Raw genomic sequence first — 22405 nt, 5'->3', positions numbered from 1 at the left:
GACAGGACAAAGCCAGCACTGGAAATGGATGTGGCTGCCCTGCCCTCATGGGATTCCCCAGGACCCCCTACCACTGCTCAGGCTGGCCAGCACCACCCGCTGTCCTGTCCACCCACCATCCTGGCACCGCCCTGTTGACTCCTCTTCCCAGCCTCCCTCTCCTCCTCCTGCCCCTCTTTCTCTCCTTCCCCTCTTGTTCTCCTTGAGCATGCACTCCTTGAGCATCCTGCTTTCCTTGAGATGCATCCATAGGGGAAGTTCGGCATGAGGTTCAGGCACCAGTGAAGCAATCCTGGCTCTTGAGGGATGGGAGTCCCCAGCGTGGTGGGCACACGGGCGTCCCACCACGTGGCAGTGCCCACAGGGCTGTCATACCTTGCCAGCTGGAAGCGCAGTGTGGTTCGTGGGTGGTACATCTCCAGGGCGGCGATGAGGTCAAAGGCCGATGGTGCTAGCATGGTGACGAGGGAGACCACCACGCTCACCTGCCAGGAGAGTGCGGACCAGCCATGAGTCCACAGGTTCCCCAGCCCGGCCTCACCTACCTCACACTGGCCTCCTGGCCTTCCGCTTGGCCAGCGGGCGCTCGGAGGTCTGTGTGCTTCCTACGTGGAGAACCTGCCCCCAAGTCCCTGCTGGTTAGCTGTTTCTGAGAGGTCATTGCCACTTTGTCGTGGGTTTACTCCTATTAGGAACTTAATCTGAGATGCTCACACTTGTCGCTGGGGATTCATGAGCATTTCTGCCACGTTTCTCAACTGCCCTGCTGTTCTACTTACCTTGCGTGGCAGAAGGAGGTGACCCCAACCATTAAAAATAGGAAAGGGGACGGGCTGACTGGTAATCGAATATTCTTTCTGTGCATGGAAGAGAAATTGTCTAGAGGATTGTGCCGGGCCTGGCTCCTGTCTGTACTTCTGGCAACCAAAAGAGGACATTAGCTGGTAATAGGGAGGTGGGAGCTAAAGAGAGACATAATTTCTGAATAAGCCCTTAAAACCTTAATCGATCTGCCAACACACAAGCACATATTTACACAATCCATTTAATTGGCATGAAATAGAAGGAGGTCTGAGAAAAGGTGACCGAACATTGTCTCAGATTCTGAAAAATTACTGTACGTTGAGGATAAACTATATGCATCATATCATCTACACATTTTACTTTATGAATCCCATAAATGAGGCTCATTTCCACAGCAGTGGTCAGAGAGATGACCCCCGTGCTTTGTCTGCCTTTCAAATCGTTGCAGGAAAAGTGCACGTGACTTCCAGGGCAGCAGCAGTCTTATAGCAAATATTAAGAATTATAAGGCAACAGGCTGGGGGGCACCTGGCTGGCTCAGGCAGTGAGCATCTGTCCTAGGCTTGGGTCATGATCTCAGGGTCCTGGGATCGAGTCCTGCATTGGGCTCCCTACTCAGTGGAGAGTCTGTTTCTCCCTCTCCCTCTGCTGCTCCTCCTGCTTGTGCTTGCTCTCTCTCTCTGTGTGTGTGTCAAATAAATAAATAAATAAATAAATCTTAAAAAAAAAGAATTATAAGACCTCTTATAACTCTCCCTTAGCCATTTCCTGCTGTGAGGATATTCACATAAATGAAGGGAAAAGATCTTTTAGTGAACAAACATGGTTTGGGAAGCATTGTTTGTAATTTAGAAATACAGAAATGACCTCAGCGTGTAAGAATTGGCATACGGTCAACCGTGACATGTGCTGCAGAATATGATTCAGTCACTAAAGCCCGTGTGGGGGGAAGTCCACTCCTGGAAACGTGTGTGTGAAGAAACACCACGCAAGAACAGCTGAGCACAGTCGGCAAGACCCAAAGGGAAACAGTAGGGTGAACGCTTGAAGAACATATTGAATCAGAACCTTTCCTGATCGGGACCAATGAAACCATTCTATCAGGTCTCAGGGCATCACCACTCTGGCTCAAAGCCCTTGCAGTTGGTTCTCTAGGACAAGAGGACTAAGTTAGGGATGCCTGAGGGGCTCAGTTGGTTGATCACCTGCCTTTGGCTCAGGTCATGATCTCAATCTCAAGGTCCTGGGACTGAGTCTCACATCAGGCTCCCTGGTCAACGGAGAGTCTGCTTCTCCTTTTGCCCTTCCCCCTGCTTGTATGCTCTCTCTCTCTCTCTCTCTCTCTCTCTCTCTCTCTCTCCCTCTCTCTCTCTCTCAAATAAATAAATAAAATCTTAAAAAGAAGAAGAAGAAGAAGAAGACTAAGTTCTTCCAGGGAGACATTTTTAGCTAGCCTACCTAGGACACAACATGGGAAGGCTTCTCTTGCTTCCCTCTGGGAGGGCACGTGCAGATCACACGGCAGGTACCTCATTCTTTTCCCAGAGCGTCAGCTCCTTCTTCGACTGCTCCAGCTTCTGGGACCGGTCTACCACGAAGTAGATGAGATAGATGCTCCCAGCGAGCGAGAGAAGTACCAGGATGTTGGCAACAACCCTCAGGCAGATGGTCACCGCCCTGTGGGGAGAAGTGGCATGAGGACGCATCCTCCGGGCTGTGCTCAGGGTGCCCAGATGTACAGACACCAGACAGCCACAGGACCCCTCTCCTGTCAAGTGTTCCTCTGTCCTGAAGAGTCAGTGCTCTTCCCTACCCACCCCGCCCTGAGTCCAAATTCCTCATTTCCTAAGGGATTCACAGTGACTTATAAATCCACCCAACTCCCATCAGTGGGACTGGAAACAAGCATCATGAATGTGACGCTGTACAGAGATTTAAGAGGTAGGTGATTAGCTGTCTCTCCTAGAACATAAGCTGTCAAATGATTTGCTCTTCTGTTGTATTCTCAGCTCCTAGAATATCTAGACCTAGATGAACAAACAAAGAACAACTGAATGTCAGGAGTGGAACAAGGGTTTGCTCCTACCTTCCTAACGCTGGGGAAAACTCACTGACTCCAACTGGCCTACTTTATGGCATCTGCTTCTGCCTTTGGTCTTAGCCTGGAATTCCTTGCAAGCAGAGCCTCAGGCACAGACCCATTTGCACAGAGTTTACTTGGGACATGATGCCGTAAGGTCTGGGGGGGAAGACAGGAGGAGAGGCAGCCAGGACAAGGGATTGTGGTGGACTTGGCACAGCTGGGGGCTGCTGCAGGGCCTGCAGAGGGGCAGATGAGCTGCACCTCAGAACGGCCCGCCCACAGAGAAGTAGGAAGCTTTTGTCATCACTCCTGTCCCTACTGGTCAAGGGTGGCTCCCCAAGCATGAACTCCCAGCATTGCCCCCAGCCTCTTGGATTCCCATGCCTGTGCCTTGACAGGGGTCTGGTGGGTGCCCTGGGGTGACAAGCAGCAGGTACCAACGAGGGGCACCAGGGGCCTATGCATCTGGCTGTGACACCTGCACATGGGCCGTTACACCTGGACACTGGCCGTGGCACTTGCACAGCCCTGCATGGCCTTGCCTGGCAGTGGGCACTAGAAGAAGAGTGTGGCCAGGAGGATCTGAAGTGTACGCAGAGTGTACCATCCTGTCTGTAAAGCACAGTTCCGCCTCCTGGGTGACCTGGGGCTGGTCATGACCCCTTTTTCTACATGAGTCTTGACCTTTCATCTGTTCAAGGAGGAATCTCACTCCCAAATGAAATGATAGACATCACCTCATCTTTCTGTGGAGAACTTCAGATAAAGAATCTGAACCCTGGAGATGGAAAATCTGAGCGAGAATGAGGCCCATAAATGCTTTTTGGCATCCACTCTCTCTTGTCCCCAGACCATGCTGACATCATTGGTAGGGCCAGGCAAGTCATGCATTATGGTCCCGCTGTCCCCACCAGCACCTGTTGATCCTCGTGCTGTTTGCACCAGAAAATGCACATGATGGGCGCGGGGTGAAGTCTCCAATCAAATGCTCATTTTCCCATTTCTCTACTCTCTTCCTTCCCTGTCCTGTGATAATACCCTGGATATCCCTGAATGCCTGGTACACATCCATTTACCTCAAGTTTTAGCAGAATGAGGAGGATTCAGGATTTGTCTGATTCAGGAAGAGAGGTGAGAGTCAAGTTATTCGTGCTGTTGATACATTTGCTTATAATAATGCAGGATGGAAGTACCCATCTTTGAGCTGGAATGCTGCAGTTTTTAAATTTGAGGTAACACTGGAGTCACTTGCACATTTTGCTTTGCAAGGCCTGCTAACAATGTGGATTCTTGGCACCCCTCCAGAGGTTCTAATTCAGTGAGTCAGGGTGGGTGCTGAAGCGGGCTGCATGTTTTGTGCCCTGGGGTAACTTGACTGGGTGGGTTCTCTCTGCCCTCGGAGAAGCACCAATGGAGCTCCATCCTCATTTCACGGGGAAGAAGTGGAGGCCTGGAAAGGCCAGGGACCTTCCCGGGTTGTGGAAGCTAAGTTAATGACAAAGGGAGGGCTGGAGTCCCCTTGCTTGTCTCCCTGTGGACAGTCTTTCCTGCCACCGTGTCCTGCTTCCTCCCCTCCCCACATCCCCTGCATTCCCCCATCAGGCTTTCTGCATTGTGGGAACTAGTCAAAAGGTGAAAGAACCAGTGAGGATAGCAGGGAGTGGACATGGTTGTCCCATGAGGACAGGTCATTGTCCCTTCCAGGGAACAGTGATTCCATGCCATTGGTTCTCACACTGAAGGGCCTCACCTCCCCAAGGCAGCCCTCAAACCCTGGGGAAGTTCAGACCTGAGACATCCCCTTGGAAGTCTTGTCAACAAGAACTGGATACTACTCCCATCTTATGACCTTGGGGGTCTCTTGCTAAATAAAATAATCTTTGCTTAATTTAGCAAACTAGAAATCAACGCTAAAAATACCTTTTATCGTCTAAGTGAAAGAAGTTGGTCAACTTCAGAACTCTTACCCTGTCGCCCGATCTTACTTAGGAGGGAGGAACCACTCCTAAATATGGCCATCAAACCATTACAGGCTTGCCATGTATCACATTACTTAGAAGGATAGATTTTTAAGGAGAAAGATTTGCCTGACGATGTGTGGAAATAATATATAGACAGTCTGGAAAGTTTTGTGCCAAATTAAAATAGCTTATCAATAAATGAAGACTGGGGAGGGTCCATACGTACAGGTTTTTGCTTTTCTTCTTTTCCTGTTCTTCCAGGATGGCCTCCTTTTAAGAAAAGACACATCCAAATTAAAAGCTCAGCCTCACCATTAATCATAAATCTTTAGAAATATTTCATGCTAAGAAATTATTTATTCAGTATTTTTTAGCTACTCTGTGAGATTTTATTGACATCGATATCGATGCTTTGTACAATAATAAGTAGATGAAAAAGAAATCGGGGTTTGGGCAGAGGAGGTGGATGATGACATCGTTTACATAAGTTAAATTATCTAATTTCCTCAAAGGGGCAGCATTTAGCTGTTTGCACCAGTCAATAGACCCAAGTCCCCAAGTGAGTTTGATGACATCGTCCTGAGTTACCACTAAAGCTTACATCCCTAACACATACGTGTGTATTGGCTCGCAAGTGCCCTGCACAAAGGTCGTGATCCACCATACAAATGATCAAAAACACACCAATTGACATTTTAGGGGGATGAAATGGAAAAATTAAGATAAAGACATTTTCATCGTCCCTTCCTGTGTGTGCTCCATGGGATCGTGGGGTGCGGTGCATGCCCCGCCGTCCTGTGGACAGCCCCTTTCCTGGAGCACTGGGAGGAGGCCTGGCGGCTCCGCGGTGAAGGTGTGACCCCCCCACCCCGGGCCCCCGCGCCCCCGCGCCCCCCACTCACCCTGATGCTGTTCACGATGGCAGCGGTTTTGCTCTCCGCGGCCTCCGGGTTGCCGATGAGGTAATCCCAGGCACAGAAGACCCGCCAGCAGAAGGTGTAGTTCTCATTGGAGGCACTGGCCAGGCTGGTCCGGGAGTTCTTAGCCATCCTGCAGGAGAGGGGCAAGGGCCGCGGGCGTAAGAGGCAGGGGCTGGCTGGGCCCCGTCCGCCCCAGGGCTGCTGCTGGTCCACGAAGGGCCCCAGACAGGTCAGGCCAGCGTGGCACCTGCTGGCTTCGGCCCCTCTCTTGTGGCAACGGCACTGTCCGGGTGTGGGGTAAGCCCATCTGACAAGCGGCCTTGCCCCGCGGTGGCCAGGAGGTCACCGCAGGTGTGTGCACCTGGGGGGCCAGCCCCTCCCATCTCTGTGCAGTGTGACTGTGACATCCGACTCTCCTTAGAGCTGAACCAGCCTTCCTGGAGGCCCTGCCTTTGAGGGGGGAGCCTTTCGGGTCCCTTCAGCCCTCAATAAACCTTAGATTTTTCTGAATATCATGAAACAGTCACCATCCCTCCCCAGCGGAGAGTCCTGCATCCTTCAGACTGTTTCTCCAGCTACTCTCTCCCTCCATAGTTCTTGGTCCTGAGTTTGCCTCCATCTCTCCCATAAGCTGTGACATCTCGAAAAGGGCCTGTCTTCCAGGCGGGGTCTGGAAGCACACAGAAGTTAGGTGGGGAAGTTTCTTGTGAACCGAAGGCCGCCAGGTCACAATGCACCTTCTCAGGCTTTTGTTGTTTGGTGGTGATGATGATACTCATGGTCTTTTTTCACCCCCCTCAGCACTTGTATCTGCCCTGGGCTAAGATGCCCCACAGGGCAGGTGACAGGACACGCCGGGGCACACAAGGCACACAGAAGTAGCAGGTGAACCAAGCAGAGAGGGGCCAGGTTCTCCGTGGCCTCAGGGCCCACACATCCATCCCCCCAATTAGCTAGCTCCCATGTAGAAGCACAGAACATGAAAGCTGCCAGGGAGCCTGGCTGTCCACCAAGCCCACCTGCACATTTTACAAATGGGGCCCAGAGAGGGGCCAGGAGGGGCCACAGGTCTCATGGTGGGGATGGTGAAGGGCTCCTGACCCCCAACACTTTGTTTTCCTTCCCCTGTGCCTCTGCTCGGTGATGAACTGGAGGTGCAAACTGCATCATGACGCAGATGAGCCTGGCCCCTGCAGGACTCGTAGCGAGGTCACTGGCAAAATGCAGCCAGAGGAGGATGTTTTGCTTTCTGTAACCTCTGGCCACGTACACCATGTTGTCCCCATCTCTGTGAGAGCAATGACTAAATTGTCTGAAATTCCCTTAGCTGCTAAACCTATATGATTCTCGTTTCTCCAGACCCAACACGAAGCAGTAAATGTTGAATAAGTGTTGGTTAAAATATGGCTATCTCTTCTAGCCTTGGTCTCCTCATCTGCAAATTGGGCACAGTTATGCCTGAACTCTACAAGTTATGGAGCAGATTGAGATCAGCCACATCATTCTTGGCATGCAGAGAAATTGAGCAGCCATACTTTTTCAAGAGGATGATGAAGCTGTAAGCAAACACGGCCATCCCCACCAGGAAATACGCCAAGGGCAGCCGGTAGCCAGCTCTCCCAATCCTTCGCTCCCTGCCATAATAGCCGTAGAAGAGCACTGAGTACTGCAGGTAACCCTGTGAAGAGAGAACTCAGTGTCATTTTCCAACCTAGGTTCCAGAACTGCCACCCAGTCAGCCCTCCCTCAAGATAGGAGTGCGGCCAAGACTCAGCCTCACCCCCAGGGACCAGACTGTGTCCAGGTCTTGAGCCGAAGCCATGTGCTCCTTGGGGATGGTCTTGCTGGCTGTGCTTCCAAAGGGCTGGCCTGCAATGAGCTGGTAGAGAAAACAGGATGTCCTGTGATCCTCTGGGGGGTGGGGAGGAGACCAGAAGAAGAGGGGGGTGGCCAATCCCCAGATCCCTCCCTATGGCCTGTGAAGGTGCTGCAGTTACAAGATCTCTAGGGGCTGCATTTCTGCTTGATTCTCACTGGTGGAAAAGTAATCCTGGGTGGGCTGATGTTCTTTTTTCGATCATCCTGCCTTGGTACTCTCTTGCTGGGCTTCTACAAGTGGATTTTTGAGGTCACTGGGTTTCTGCATGGGAAACAGTCCCATTTACTTTGTGAGGATGAAGTTTAGTTGAGAAGCGGGTTTTATTTTATCACAGCACTGGTGAACTGGCTCATGGGCCAAATCCAGCCTGTTACCTCTTTTTGTATGACTCAAGAGCTAAGAATTGTTTTTTGTTTGTTTGTTTGTTTGTTTTGTTTTGTTTTTAAGAATCGTTTCTGCACTTTTAAATGGCTGGGGAAAAAAATCAAAAGAAGAATAATATATTGCAACACTTAAGAATGATATAAAAGTCAAACTTTAGTATTCGTAAATAAAATTTGATTGGACATAGCCACCGTCATTAGTTTGTGTACCGTCTGTGGCTGCTTTCACACTGCATGGGGGGTGAGAGGGCTGTGACAGGGATTGTGGGTCCCCAAAGCCTCAACTATTTACTACCCGGCCCTGCAAAGAAAAGGTTCACTTCATCTTCTTGATTATCCTTCCCATGAGGATAACGCGGGCAGTTGTTTATGAGACTCTCACATCTCTTGTTTCTAAGGCATGGCACTTCTGATTTTCCCTAAACTAGTTCTTACCTCTGGAATGACAATAAAAGCACCTGTCATAATCGTGAGCACAATATTAATTCCAAATAACCATCTCAAGAATATGAAGTAGGAAGCAACCCCAGATCCAAAGTGACCTAAAAAAAAGGCCAGAAAATAAGAATGGTACAACATAGTATAAACAGGATGAACACTATAAATCCCTTACCGTGCAAAGTTCTCTGTACAGCAACACTGCAATGTTTTGTGTATCAGGACAAAGATGAAGAAGGCCATGATTATATCAGTTGGGGTGTCCCCCCAAAATAGTCATTTGTGTGGGTCAAGATGTTCATTAGTATTTCCAGTTATAAGCACAGAAAAAAACCACTAACTTAATAATTTCCCTAATGACACATTCATCTAAAATACTTGTCAAATTTGCAACATTTCACATATGTTCAGAAGAACTAGCATCTTCTAAGAATTTCATAGATGTATATTTTTATTTTGTATAGTTTTGAGAATTCCAAGGATTTGTATTAATTTCAGGGTATATAGCAATTTGCTAGGTGTTAACATTAGGGGAAACTGAGTGAATTACAGGAACTTTACAACTTTTCTATATATCTAAACTTTTCTATATATCTATATTATCCTAAAACAAAAAGTATATTCAAAACTGAGCTTCTATTAAGAAACTAAGGGAACATAGAAATTAGATGAGGAAGTGAGTGATTTGTGCCATACTTAAAAAAAAAATCTCTTGAGTTTTTATTTCAAATTTAGTTTGTGTTTGGCATAGTAAATAGGAAAACACAAAGCCATCACCAAGAAAACAAAAACATTACCTATTTTGAGATCATTAAATTAAACTACTAGAATGAGTTAGTTTCTAGTAAACTTTCAGCGTGTCCCCCATTATTATTCTATGTGTATAGTTTTTTTGTACAAAATTGGCATTTCTCTACAACATGAATCTTGAATTATTCATATATTATAAGCATTTTTTCATGTAAAAACTATTCTCCTATAAAAGAAATATTATTGTTTCATCAACTGAATTTTCCATCATCTGTTTAATCTATCTCCACCATTTAACACTTAAATTTTTGACTTTTTACCAGTTAGGTGATTCCTTAAGGTAAGTAAGCCTGCAATAAATAATTTCCCTCCAAGGGCAGGTTTTCTGGAAGCAGAGCCTGAGGAAGGGGTCCAGCTATTATGACATACTGAGGAAGCACTCTCTGCAGAAAGGGAGTGTGGGCATCAAGCTGAAGGGGGGCAAGGGAAGAACTAAGCAAGGAGGTGGTTTCCCTGGAGCCCAGCTTTACTCCATCCCATCCCAGGGGGACCCTGGAAGACAAATTGCACAACACAGTTGACCCACTTTGCACAAGGAGCAGGACTTGACTCCTCCTTCCTCAGGGACTGCCTCCCTCTGGGCCCTCCCTTGGGGCATGGGGCAGGTGACCTGTGCCCAGTGGCTGGAACAGCACAGGCTTAGGGCGATGCTCCAGGGAAGGGGCAGCTGTGAGTCACAGCATCAACACCCAGGGCAGCCGAGAAAAAAGCTGGACCAGCCAAGCAATCCGGGTGGGGTACCAACTTGGTAATCGTGCATCAATTTTGTTGTGGCTCTTGTTTCTCTGGTTGTTAGGGAATGGAAGAGTTTTATCAAAGAGCACAAACATTATGAAGGCTTTGGTTACAAATTTTAACTTTCCCTTAGAAACGCCTTTCCAATTTACATTCCCACCCACTGTGTAGGAAAACTCTAAATTCCATTTAAATGCTGAAAATTGTTTTTTCTCCATTTGTCTGCTTTTAGCTTTGTTTTATGTAAGTATAATTTCTTTTATAGGTAATTAAATACAGCGTTGTTTTCCTTGATGATTTCCTTCTTTACTTTCACAGACAGGTTTGCATTCACTGAGATCACATGCTCTGTACTTCCTTTAATTCTTTCATGGCTTCCTATCTCTTATTTAATGGCTCATGGAACCTTAAAGTGAAGGATCTAAGCATCCTCTTTAAAACAGTTGAATCAACAGTTCTAGTATCATCTATGGTGCTATGCTACAGTTTCAACTGCTGTAGTGTTTATAAATGTATTTTAATGTTTTGGTTATGCAAGCTCAATTGCATTTTTCTTAAAGAAAAATTCTTTTTGATGAATCTTTTGGTTGTGTTTCTTTCATACAAGTTTTATGATCATTTTGTCGAGTACAAAAAAAGAAACAACAAACCACATTACATTGAGATTTCTACCAAAATTACATTAAACTTGTAAGCTGATTTAAGAAAATGCACATCTTCAAATATTAAATCATCCTATGTCTCTTCAGAAGACCTTTTAAACTTCCTGTGGCCTGATTTTACAGTTTTCTTCACTACAGATTCACTGTTAAGTTTATTCTTGGCGTTGTGTGCTGCGTGTTATGTGTGTACAATGAGTCTGCACGTTTGTGAACCTGTTGTGAATGTGACTTATTTATTTTTTAGAATATACTTTCTGAATGGTTATAATCAGCTCTAAGAAAATGCAAGTTTCCGAGGTTTTGTTTGGCAACTGCTCCCATGACTCTCTTATTCTTCTGCGGTTTTTAAACCTGATCCTTTGGGGTCAGTGCTGGGTCTGACTCCCGAATGAACTGCCAGAGTGGCAGAGCCGCAGCGACAGGGGGACCACTGTCATCCAGGGGAGTGGTGGGACAGATGTCTTCTATCTGCACCATCCCAAGTCCAGCCCCAGCCTGCACCACGCACACAGTGTGACTACCAGGGGACCCACAGCTCTTCCCTCCTCAGGCCTGGAGGTGGGCTGGCCACTTGTACCTTGTCCCTGCCCCACCCCTCCGAGTGCCCATACTTACTCTCGATTTTCTTGATCCTCATCTCCCAGGGAATGAAGATGACCATGAAGTTACAGGCCAGACGAGCAAACTTCCGCCAGAGCTGAAAAGGAGGGAGCAGAGTTTGAGAACTTTACAGTTGTCAAAATGGCAATGACTTTGTGATGCTACGGTCCTGAGGGGAGCACAGGCCCCCAGACACATTGTCTAATACCTATAGCTATGATTTTTCAAGACTTTAGGCACAACCAGGACCAAAGCAGCCCCCCCCTTCTGTTCTCTGTACCCCTGCTTGGGGGAGGGCACCTGCCTCAGGCTCTGAGCTGTGGTGTCTGTCCTGAGGAGGCCATGCCCTTGGGGTCACACCTACCTTACTCTCCCCATTCCTGCTTTGGGGAACCAAAAACACTTAATTACTTGAGGAATTATATCCAAATGCACCCAGTTGACCCCAGCCTGGGAGTGGGGCCCAGGTGACCACAGCTCCCTGGACTGAGGACCAGGGGTCAATAAGACACCCTGAACTCAAGCCCTGCCCGTTGTGTGCCTCCCGTCCTGTCCGGTGTCCTCCTTGTGCTTGTCTCCCACCCTCTCTCCTGGCCAAAGCTGCCAGCGGTGAGATCTGGAAATTTGTCTTGTGTGTTTAAAATGCAATTGCCAAGAGTTCAAAAATCTTCTTTTTCTTTCTTTTTCCTCCAAGGAGACTAAAGCACGATGTGCCCTGACGCTGGCTCTGCTCTCCACAGTATTGGCAGGCTGTTCATTTTAACATACAAACAATCTCGGTTTGTGTTGGAAGCAAATGATATCATTGCAGAAAGAAGGCTTGCAAATGTAATTACAACATTCTGAACTCTGAGACAGCACATGGTCCTGATGCAGACACGCATGATAATGTCCTCCGGGATGTGTCTGCTGAGGCCAGAACGGCTGCTTGTAAATGAAAATCTGTTTGAATTTTATCAGACGTTGCAATTGTTCGTCTTCTGTTCATGATTCCAGACCCAGCTCGAACCTAACCACGCCCATGATGAGTTCACGCAGCTTCTCCGAAGAGAGGAATAGATCCTTCTCTCTGTAAAGCTCCCAGCGATGGATATTCTTGTAAAGTTGATTATATCCTACTTCGTGTTGCCATTAGATTTCTCCCGTGGTGTATGTCCTTTAGCATGGAGAACACCAAAGCTTGTGCTCTTTCATCCCCTACAGCCTGCAGGGTGCAGGGCCACGGTGCTCAAACACCCTTGGGAGCGGGTTTGGTGTTGGAAACCGGCTGAGTCTCTGGCCAGCTGTGAAGTCCTTAAGTGTAGGAGGCACTGGGAGGAGGGCCCCAGCCCTGAGTTCTAGCACCAGCTCAGTCGTGAGCCTACTACACACTCTTTGGAAAGGGATTTTCTTTCTTTGAGATTCCATTTCCTTGTCTGTATGAGAAGCAGGATTCCATCAGTAGTATTCAGGGTTACTCGTTCGATTTAAATTTTGGTTGAATTTCAATGCACAGAACACTGTAAAGCAGAACGACTTTTGTAGATAAGAGATGAAAAACCTCCTTTCCTGCCTCTGGTGCTCATGTGAGGAGTCAGGGGCCCCTGACTCAGCTTAAGGGCATTGAAACCCCAGCACTCATTCTGCTAACACGAGTCTACACTAGCTTCCTAAGGGAGCTTCCTCGAGGTAAATGGGATTGAAAGATATGATTTGTTGATAACCCAGATTCAGTAAAGCGGGGAAATAAACACCACACTTCTCTGATAATTTGCACCAAATCTTCATGGAAAGCCCTGAAACTCTGAAATAATTTGAAATTTTAAGAGCAAAGCAAAAAAAAAAAACAAAAAACAAAAAAAACCCCAGCAAAACCAAAAACCAAACTTGGAAGAATTAGATCTTAATTATGGGCCTGAGTTATTTGGTACCAAAAATAAGAATAAGCTCATTCTTTCCTCTTTGGAATGGCCTGGAATAAAGGTGTTCTAACAGCATGTATTCTAGTTTATGACAGATGCATTCATTCTGAGCATGTACTGAGCACCCATGTGTCTTTCTAGTATTGTGGGTGCAAATGGACAAGACGTATAAGATGTTAGCTGGCGCAGAGCTTGCGTTTAGGTAGAGAGAAGGCAGCAACAGATACATCAATGCCACAGGGGGACGTGGTCCATTAGGGCTGGATGAGAAAGCTTTTTTAAACAAGAGGATCAGGAAAGATTGATCTGGGAAGGTCATACATGAGGTGAAACTTGAATGAAAAGGAACTGATATTTCAAAAAATAATAAATCATTAGAGGAGCTATCTAGGAGGCCAAGGCAGCCCATTACATCTGTGAGTTAGCATGTGCTGGGCATTTTATAGCAGAGTATAGAAGAAGGGAAAGTGGGGTGAGATCTAATTGGTGGGTCATGGGAAGGAGAGAGATTTAATTCTAAGTATAATAATAGCCTATCAATGTATCTATCTGTGTATCTATGTGTCTCGGTATCTATCAATCAATCAATCATCTATCATTATCTTAGTAAGGGTTGGCATCAGTAGTTTACTGTTTCAAGGATTGCCCTGGCTCCTGTGGGGAACACAGTAGATTACTGGGGGATGTTTGTAGAAGCAGGAGGACCTGCCAGGAGGCCAATCAGTCTATATACCATCATAGGCAGGTGACAACCATGCCACAAAGGCTCTCCAGAAGGGTGACCTCCTTTGCTAGTATCATGAGAGACACAAAGGACATAGAATATTAGAACCAGAAGGAATCTTGAGAATCAAATGTGAAAACCAAAGCCAGAGTAGGGAAACAATGGCAGAGGGACCTGGGTGTCCTGATTCCCTCTGGAGTGACGTCTTGGGTCCTGGTTGTCTCACACTCACACCTCGCTTCCTTCAGAAATACAGACATGTGCTGGTGCTGAAGGAAGACTGTCTATAAGGAGCTAGAATCAAGTGGAGACCCACATGAATGGAGGATGCTGGCTGGAAACAGGGGAGGGCCCCCCAGGATGCCTTGTGTTCTGAAGCACTGATTCCCCGGACAGGACCAAGTGGCAGTCCTGTGAATGGGGACCGGGATCTTGGTGCTGGGAGTCACGAAGAATGGGTAGCTGTGTTACATAAAATTTACTATTTGGAAAACAGTTACCATCTTGGGCTTACGAACCCGGGACTACACACAGAGGGGCTGCAGGCAGTACGCCGGCTGGCTAGATACCTTCTATTTTCTCTATGCAGCAGCTAGAGCAGCTGCTGGTCCCCAGTGGTTCAAATAAAAATTTCTGGCATCAAAATATTATTAATATTAAAAAAACAGAGGAATGCAGTTCTGAATATGGGAAGAGGAAGAACCAAAGTGTGAAGAAGACGTGGTGGGAGAAGAATTTTCTTTGGCATTTTACTGTGTGCCCAGAAGGCAGAAAAAGCCCAGTCTGGGCTATTTCATTACCTGAGGGCCTGAAACAAAGCACAGCCCATGGGTCAAACTGGACTGGTTTGAACCACTTTCTGTAGGGCCAGTGCTCTTACAAATGTTGCGCCTGCATGGTGCCGGCTGAAAACCTCAGGGCAAGCTCTAGGTGAGGCTGAAAATTCAGATTCCCTTTCTCATTCTAAATACCCTGCTTTTAATAATTCAGTCCATTATCAAATTACACTTTTAATCCATATTGATCTTACCGTTACTAAAAGGTGCAGTACTTCTCACTCTTCTATGTCACAGGTTGTCTGAACCCAAGGGAAGGGCCTCCTAGTATTTGCAAGTGTTTTCCCATAGCATTTCAGACTTTCTATTTAGGGAAGATAAGGAAGGAGCCCAGCAGCACATATGCTTATGATTAAAAAGATAATTTTGTTTTCTGTATGGATTCCATCAAGTCTATCACAGTGTGACAGGCATAAGAAGTCCTGGGTAATCTCGGTTGTGGGAATAGATTAGAGTCTTCAGGCAGTCTGTGGAGAGTAAGAGGACAGCCAAGGTAGACCCTAGGGACTCTTTGAGATTTTATGATTATGTAAAATTTATGGCCAGCCTTATTTATTTATTTATTTTAAGAATATTTTATTTATTTATTCATGAGAGACACAGAGAGAGGCAGAGACACAGGCAGGGGGAGAAGCAGGCTCCATGCAGGGAGCCCGTTGCGGGACTCGATCCCAGGACCCCGGGATCACGACCTGAGCTGAAGGCAGATGCTCAACCACTGAGCAACCCAGGTGCCTCAGAAACACATATATTCAAATAGAAAAGCTTAAGTAATATTATATTAAGCTAAGTATATATAGGACTAACTATATATATATGTGTTGATACCCAGGTATATATAAACATATCATTAAATATATATTTGTTTATGTGAATAGAGGCCAGCTTTAAACTTCATTAAGAATACTTTTTTGTTTCAGAGAATCTAAAAGGAGTGCATCTGTCAGCTTTTGTCTGTTAAAGTACAACAAACTTTAAAAACTTAAAAAATTACAATATCCAATATTGGCAAGAATATTATGAAAACAGTAAGCATCATGTATGGCAAGATAAACTATCAAGGGTTTTGGGAAATAATTTATTAATATTTATCAAGAACCAAAAAAATGGATTATATTTTTTCCTACAGTGATTATAGTTCTGGCATTTATCCTGGAAGAGGAATTTTAAAAGGTAGGAAGAGGGGGCGTGTGGGTGCTTAGTCAGTGAAACGTCTGCCCTCAGCTCAGGTCATAATCTCAGGGTCCTGGGTTCAAGCCCCATGTCTGGCTCCCTGCTCAGTGGGGAGCCAAATTCTCCCTCTCCCACTCCTCCTTCTTGTGCACGCTCTCTCTCTCTCAAATAAATAAATAAAGTCTTAAAAATAAATTTTAAAAAGATAGGAAAAGGAATATGTGCAAAGATACTCTTTGCAGAGTTATTAATAATAATGAAAAATTATAGGCAATTTAAATATTCACCAGGAGACTAACAACACAAATTAAGTTAGCTTACAGTCATCTGTCAGGGAAAACACTATGTGTAAAAAATGCATAGCAACATGGAAAAATCCTTCTGTTACGTGTGAGGTTAAGTGAAAAAAGAAGCAAGACAAAAATGTTTGTATACTATCATTGCTCTCAGTGAAAATTATATATTCAGTGACTGGAATGTGAGATTTTTAAAAAGATACTATATGGGGGTTGATTTTTTTGTCTTCTAAACATTTATGAAAATTATTGTGATGTCTCTCTAAATAGATAATTTCAATATATACTAAAGTTTAGCTTTAAGGAACTGAATGGGAAAAATAATAAGCAAAAACCTTAGCACTGAATTATAAAAGGAGCATTGGAATGTATCTGTAACTTTCTCATCACAAGACATACAGTGAATAAAAGCTACACGTATGGGTGGGAGTAAGGCAAGAAAGATGCTAGATGATTTTTTCAAGGGAAAATCCTTTTTCGGATGAGTTGGGCTCCTCCAGAGTCATGTCGAGTTGGTAAGTGACAGCATCCAGGACTAAAATTCAGGTTCTGGGACTTTTGTACCTGCCAGCTCAGGGCTGTAATAATTGATGTACAATGACAGATGCCATGGAGTGCAATTTCTCGGCCCCAAGACCAGCAGAAGGGGTGGGAGCGCCTGTGCCCACATGCTCTCACCTCTGCACCTGCTGCTTGGTAGCCACGGGTCCGGGTCAGCCTCCCTTCAAACTTCAGCACGATCTCCTTTGCTCGCCTAAGAGAAGAAAAACACCATTGTCGGCAGGATTTTGTCACACCCATTACCTTGGCAAAACATGTGGAAGTGCAACAGGAGCTGGTGGTCAAAATGTGAGGGACAAGATGCTGTGGCATGGTGGGGCTATGCAAATATGCAAATCATTCATCTCCTGACCTCAGGCAACCAGAAATCTCTTTTAAAAAGTACTTTCTGAAAAAAAATTTTAATGGAAAAATTCTTAGAGAATGATAAATCAATGACAAAATGAGTTGCAATGAATTTCTTAAAGTCCTTCCCTGGTTGTTGTCTGGGAATCAATCCTGAGGGCGGAGGGTTGGTGGGGAATCCTGGCAGCGGGCCGCGAGGGGGTCTCACCCCTCCCCTTGACCTCAGTGACCCTCATCTCTGGAAGTGAAAGTCAGACACAGCCTCAGGGAACCTGCCTCTAGAAAAGGATGGTGTCTGGTTTACGTGGTGTCTCCACAGCCACAGAGAACCTGATGCAGCCCAAACGAACTGCTGACTTTGGTGACCTGACCTGATGTCTCCACCTAAACGATTAATCCTTGGAATGCATTGAACTCACTGGGGTAGATGGTTACATCCACAGTCCTGTGAATAGCAGGATTAGACAATTACTGTTAGCACCAGGGGGAAAAAAGGACAGCAGTCAAGGACCCTCAGAGGTGAATGTCACCTTCAAGGTGACCTCATCTGACACTGCACTGATGAGACCCTTGTTATCCATGGCCAGCCCCCCACCCCTTGATTCTGACCAGTGCTGAAGGGCTTGGTTCTTCAGAATCCTGTAATCTCGAGTGTGCCCTGGGAGCTGCTAGGGAGGTTTTGTGCAGACACCCCAGCAGCCTTTTAGCAACACCCGCCGGTTCTGAGTCTTTCCCTGAGATGCAGGAACTAGCTGACTCCCTTTTCCGACAAGTGAAACGTGAGCTAATCGGAGCGCTTGCTGGGTTTTGCAGCTCTGTGCCCTTGTGGCCATCACCCCAGCTTCCCGGCCCCGCAGATGGCCTGGCTTCATTCCGGTCAGAACCACAAATGCAGGCAGGGGTGAGGCTTGATGCCTTACCCTGCACGGCATCTAAAAGACAAGAGGCTTATACAAGTGAAATCATTTATTTCATTTAATTATTCATAATTTTCTTTCTGCAAACATTTTCTGCACACTCACTTGGGTTAAGTGTAGTGGGATACTGAGATGCGTAAGACAGAGTCGTGCTGGAAGAGTCCCTAGCTAACAGGGTGAAGGAGCCCAGAGGTGCAGTAACTGGGAGAGTGGCTGTGGCAAGAGTATGAGAGAGGGCGAGCCAGGACCTGAGGTACCAGGGAGGACCACCTAACGTAGGCCTCCTCATAGGGCACTGACCACTTGCTTCCCTGCCAGGGAAATGAGCCTTTGCCCTGTGCTCCCAGACAGGTGCCTACTGCTCCAGACTCAGCTGGGGCTCCTGGCTTCCCACGCGGTTAGGCTTCAGTGGTCTCTGCTCTCCAGACGCCCCAGCAGGTCCAATTAGTGATGCATTGCTCCAGTAGCTTCTCAAGGTGACGAGGGAGGAGACGTGGGGAACAGGGGATGATGAATGGAGGTACTCAGAGGACAAACCGCCTCTGAGAGCCTGACTGCCAGCCCTGGGCAGCACCGGTGTGACCCTGTCAGTGTCTGGGCTGAGCCCCTGGCCAGATGTCAGCACAGATGGCCTGGTTTTGCCCTTTTGACAGAAAAGCTGTATTTGCTGTGCTCTGCCTGTAGGTTACAAAGGCTTAGCTTCTTACTAATAATTAGTGATCACTAATTACTAGTTAGTAATTACTAATTACTCCTATTAATCATTTATCATCAATCAGCAACAACATTTCCGCATGATTTTTTAAAAATCTAGCACATCACTTTTTTTTTTTTTAAGCATAGATTGCTCCAACTATTCCTTTGGCAGAGTTCTCTGTTTCAATAGAATTTTGAAGTCAGGGTCAGAGGGCCTGGGTTTAAAGCACCGGTCCGGCCCTCAGAGGCTGTGTGTCCTGGGGTAAGCCACTTTACATCTCTGGGCATCAGTCTTCTGTCTTAAGTTGCTATCCTCACTCAAAGAAACAGACATGGTAGGAGCTGATAGCAGACACGGAGGATTAACCAGAAACTGCTGAGCCTGGAAGGGACAGGTGTCCTTAGCCATCTGCCAAGCCACCTGAGGACCAGCTGCGTCTTGGGCCAGACCGGAAGAGTATGCCTTCATGGAAAGCCAATGAAGCCATGATTTGACAGGAGAGAAGTGGAAGCCTAATGGTAGACATGAGGAGGGAGGGCTGTGTGCTTGGTGCCTGGAAAGGAGCATGACCGAGGTTCTAATCCTGTCTACACAGGGTACCTGATGATCAGGGCTGCTGCTGCCTGTTTCTCCAGGAAGGTCCACTTGACAGGTCAGAGTGGCTCATTAAGACCGTTCAATTAAGTCCCTGTCCTGTGACCCCCAGCATCAGCATCATCAATCAGGACTCACTGTCGAGGTGTGACAACCGCATACCAGAGACTGTGTGAGGCGCTCACACGGCTCATCCCATTTAACCCTAGAACTATCGCGGATCTCAAACTTCAATATGCAAAAGAATCCACCTGAATGTGTGTGTAAAATACTGGGCCCCACTCCCATACATTCTGATTTGGCAGGTCTGAGGGCAACCAGGGATTCTGAATCTCTAGCAAACACCCTGCTTGCTTCGTGGGGCATATTTTTGGCAGCAGCGTTGCAAGAGGCAGGTGCTATTCTTTTTTTTTTTTTTTTAAGATTTTATTTGTTTATTCATGAGAGACACACAGAGAGGGGCAGAGACACAGGTAGAGGGAGAAGCCCAGTCTCTGTGGGGAGCCCGATGTGGGACTCTATCCCAGGACCCCAGGATCATGACCTGAGCCAAAGGCAGATGCTCAACCATTGAGCCACCCAGGCGGGAAGTTGCTATTTTTAATCATCATCTCTACTTGAAAGAGAAAGAAAGTGGTGGAAATTAAGAGAGCTGCCCAACATCACGTAGCTGATGATTGGGAGATAGTATTCAAATTCGGGCAACCTCTCTTCGACTCTTTAGCTGTTCACTATTATCCAAATGGATTCTCCAGTGACCCTAAGTGTCGTAATCTGGTTTCCCATAGAATCTTGTCGTACCCCCCGCCCTGCCGCCCCCCACCCCGCCCTAGAGGGAATAGCGAGCGGCAAGCAGGGGGAATTACCATCTGTTTTCATTCCAGCTTATAGACTTGTCTGCAGTGAGTTTGGTTATTTGGTTATCTCTAGACACAATGCTAAAATCTAGTGTTTGAAAGGGAGGTAGAAAACCACCAACACCTCACCAAAGCACACCCCCAACCCAGACACACATACACTCTCACACTGACAGAGAAATTGCCACCTTGGGGTGCTTGTGACTTCTCCGAGTCAGATCAAGAGTGCCTGCCCACCACTCTCTCATGGGTCTTTGTGCTCATTTTCTTGGGCAGGACAGGGTGGTTTCATGGAAAGCATATTTGCAATAATCAGTAACGATTGTGGAAAGCCCTTACCTCAGTGCTCCCAGCTTCTGCCCCATGGTCCACGGTCTGCAGCGAATGTTTGCCATGAGATCCTTCTGGAACTGTATATTCTGGAAGATTTGTTCAGGATCATTGCTGTCCCCTGGCTCATCAGCATTAAAGCTGTCATCCAAGTTGCTGAATGGATCAGGGCATCAAGGAGGAAATCTGATTAGTAGAATTGCTTCCAGCAAAGATCTTGCCCCGGGCACGTTCAGCATCTCGCTGCCCCAGGGTCATCTGTATGAAGTTGGTATGTGTAGAGGGAGAGGGACCCGGGGAGGCAGAGAGAGAATTTGGCCATCTCGGGAGCCACTGAAGTGCATTCATTGGAGTCTGTCGTTTCGGTGGGCCGGTGAAAGACAATGGTTTCTCTGGATGACAGCTTTTATCAGAAGACGTCATAGAAGGAGACTGGAGGGAGCTTACGGACAATTCCTGAATGGCAAAATCTTTGGTGGCCAAGGAATTTCTATCTCAGGCTGACTGAAATAATCAGTTCATCTTAGAGATAGGGTTCCCCCTATTTCTCTAGCTCTGGAGGCAAAATAAAGGAAAACCAAACGCTGTCATTCAGAGACCCCTCCCTGCGCGTCCACTTCCATTCTTTGAAACTGAGATAGTGCAGGCAGAAAGTTCTAGAAACTTCTAGAAACCAAGAATGTAGCCGAGCAGATTTACGTGGGCAATATTACAGGGGAAGGGTTATCGTGTAGGAGAACCATTTTCCCACATGGAGCAACATTTATTCCCAGTAACAATTAATATGTTAATCCTAACACAACTTTTCAGGAGGAGGTAAAAGTATTCTGCTACTTGATCAATGATACACTTAAAAGTAAGAGAAAATAATTCCTCTGCTTTGCTCTAGTTCAGAGATGGTTTTTACTTACTCATAGGAGAATTGTCTCCAATTTCTCCAAATTAATGGAGGCTTTAATATACCTTTATAAATATTTAACAGATTGGAACAGAACCCCCTCACTTCTTCCTAGCCTGAAGCTTTTTCCAACAGACACCTTATTTATTATGACAGATGTATTATCTGCTCTCTCTTGACATTGCCGATGGAGTCAACAGAGAGAAAACAGAACCTGTGCCTGTGGATTCAGGCAGGTTGGGGTACATTGGATCTGGCTCTCCCAGTCAATGAGCATGTAGAGCCATGTCCCCCTGTGCACATTGTCAAGGTGGCCAACCCAAAAGCCTGGATAAAGGGGTTGCTGAGTTCATTCTGAAGGAGAGGGGAGTGGGATGAGGACTTCGTCCTCAGGTCAGATACAGGCAAGGCTCAGGTGATTCGGGCTCCCTTCCTCAATACACCTGCCTCCTCTGCCCAGCGGGGGGATAGGACCAACTCACCTGAGCAGCAGGGACTCCTGGTAGAAATAGTGCTGGCTGGTGTTTCTCCGGATGCTTCTGTAGCGCTGGGATGCCTTTGAGGGTTTCATGGGGGCTGACTGCTGCCAGGGACCCCTAGGGGCCGGCTGAGTCCCCAGAAGCCAGCAGCAGGGGTCTGCTCCAACCGAGGCTTCTGAAGGGGAGCTGCTAGTCGCTCTGCTCTCTGGTTCTCAGGAGCAAGAGTGCGCGTCTGCAGCTGGTACTTGGCGAGGAGGCCAGTTGTGCATATGTAATGCTAAGGTGGCTGCGGCAGCAGAGATTGGCTGGAGTCTGGGCAGACAAAGGCGGGAGGCTTGGCCAGCTGAGCTGGGGATCACTAGGTGCTGCCCAAATAATCACATCTGTGACCCCTTGTACCCAGGTGGGGCTCTGCGCTTTGCAAAGCGCTTTGCATCTATTCCCATGACAGGTGTTGAGAAAATAGGGAGAAGGCAAGGCATAACTTTTTTCCCCCTCATTTTTACCTTTCAAGAAAGAAGC

At 46.8% G+C, this 22405-nt stretch overlaps 1 protein-coding gene across 1 annotated transcript in view; it reads right to left on the bottom strand.

The window, feature by feature from the left end:
* Positions 1-21975, bottom strand: part of TMC3 (transmembrane channel like 3) — a 36945-nt gene extending 14970 nt beyond the window's left edge. The window contains exons 1-11 of the mRNA XM_041753152.1: positions 21887-21975; positions 20516-20662; positions 16884-16959; positions 11291-11372; positions 8466-8572; positions 7549-7647; positions 7304-7446; positions 5751-5898; positions 5075-5118; positions 2334-2481; positions 376-485 (exon numbers count right to left, since the gene is read on the bottom strand). Coding sequence (XP_041609086.1) covers positions 376-485; positions 2334-2481; positions 5075-5118; positions 5751-5898; positions 7304-7446; positions 7549-7647; positions 8466-8572; positions 11291-11372; positions 16884-16959; positions 20516-20662; positions 21887-21975 — 1193 coding nt within the window. The remainder of the gene's footprint in view (positions 1-375; positions 486-2333; positions 2482-5074; positions 5119-5750; positions 5899-7303; positions 7447-7548; positions 7648-8465; positions 8573-11290; positions 11373-16883; positions 16960-20515; positions 20663-21886) is intronic.
* Between the last annotated feature and the right edge of the window lie 430 nt (positions 21976-22405).

This window comes from Vulpes lagopus, chromosome 4, assembly GCF_018345385.1.
Source record: "Vulpes lagopus strain Blue_001 chromosome 4, ASM1834538v1, whole genome shotgun sequence".
NCBI classification, from domain to species: domain Eukaryota; kingdom Metazoa; phylum Chordata; class Mammalia; order Carnivora; family Canidae; genus Vulpes; species Vulpes lagopus.
Note: the sequence above shows the minus strand (reverse complement) of the source record. Positions and strands in the feature narration are given on the sequence as shown.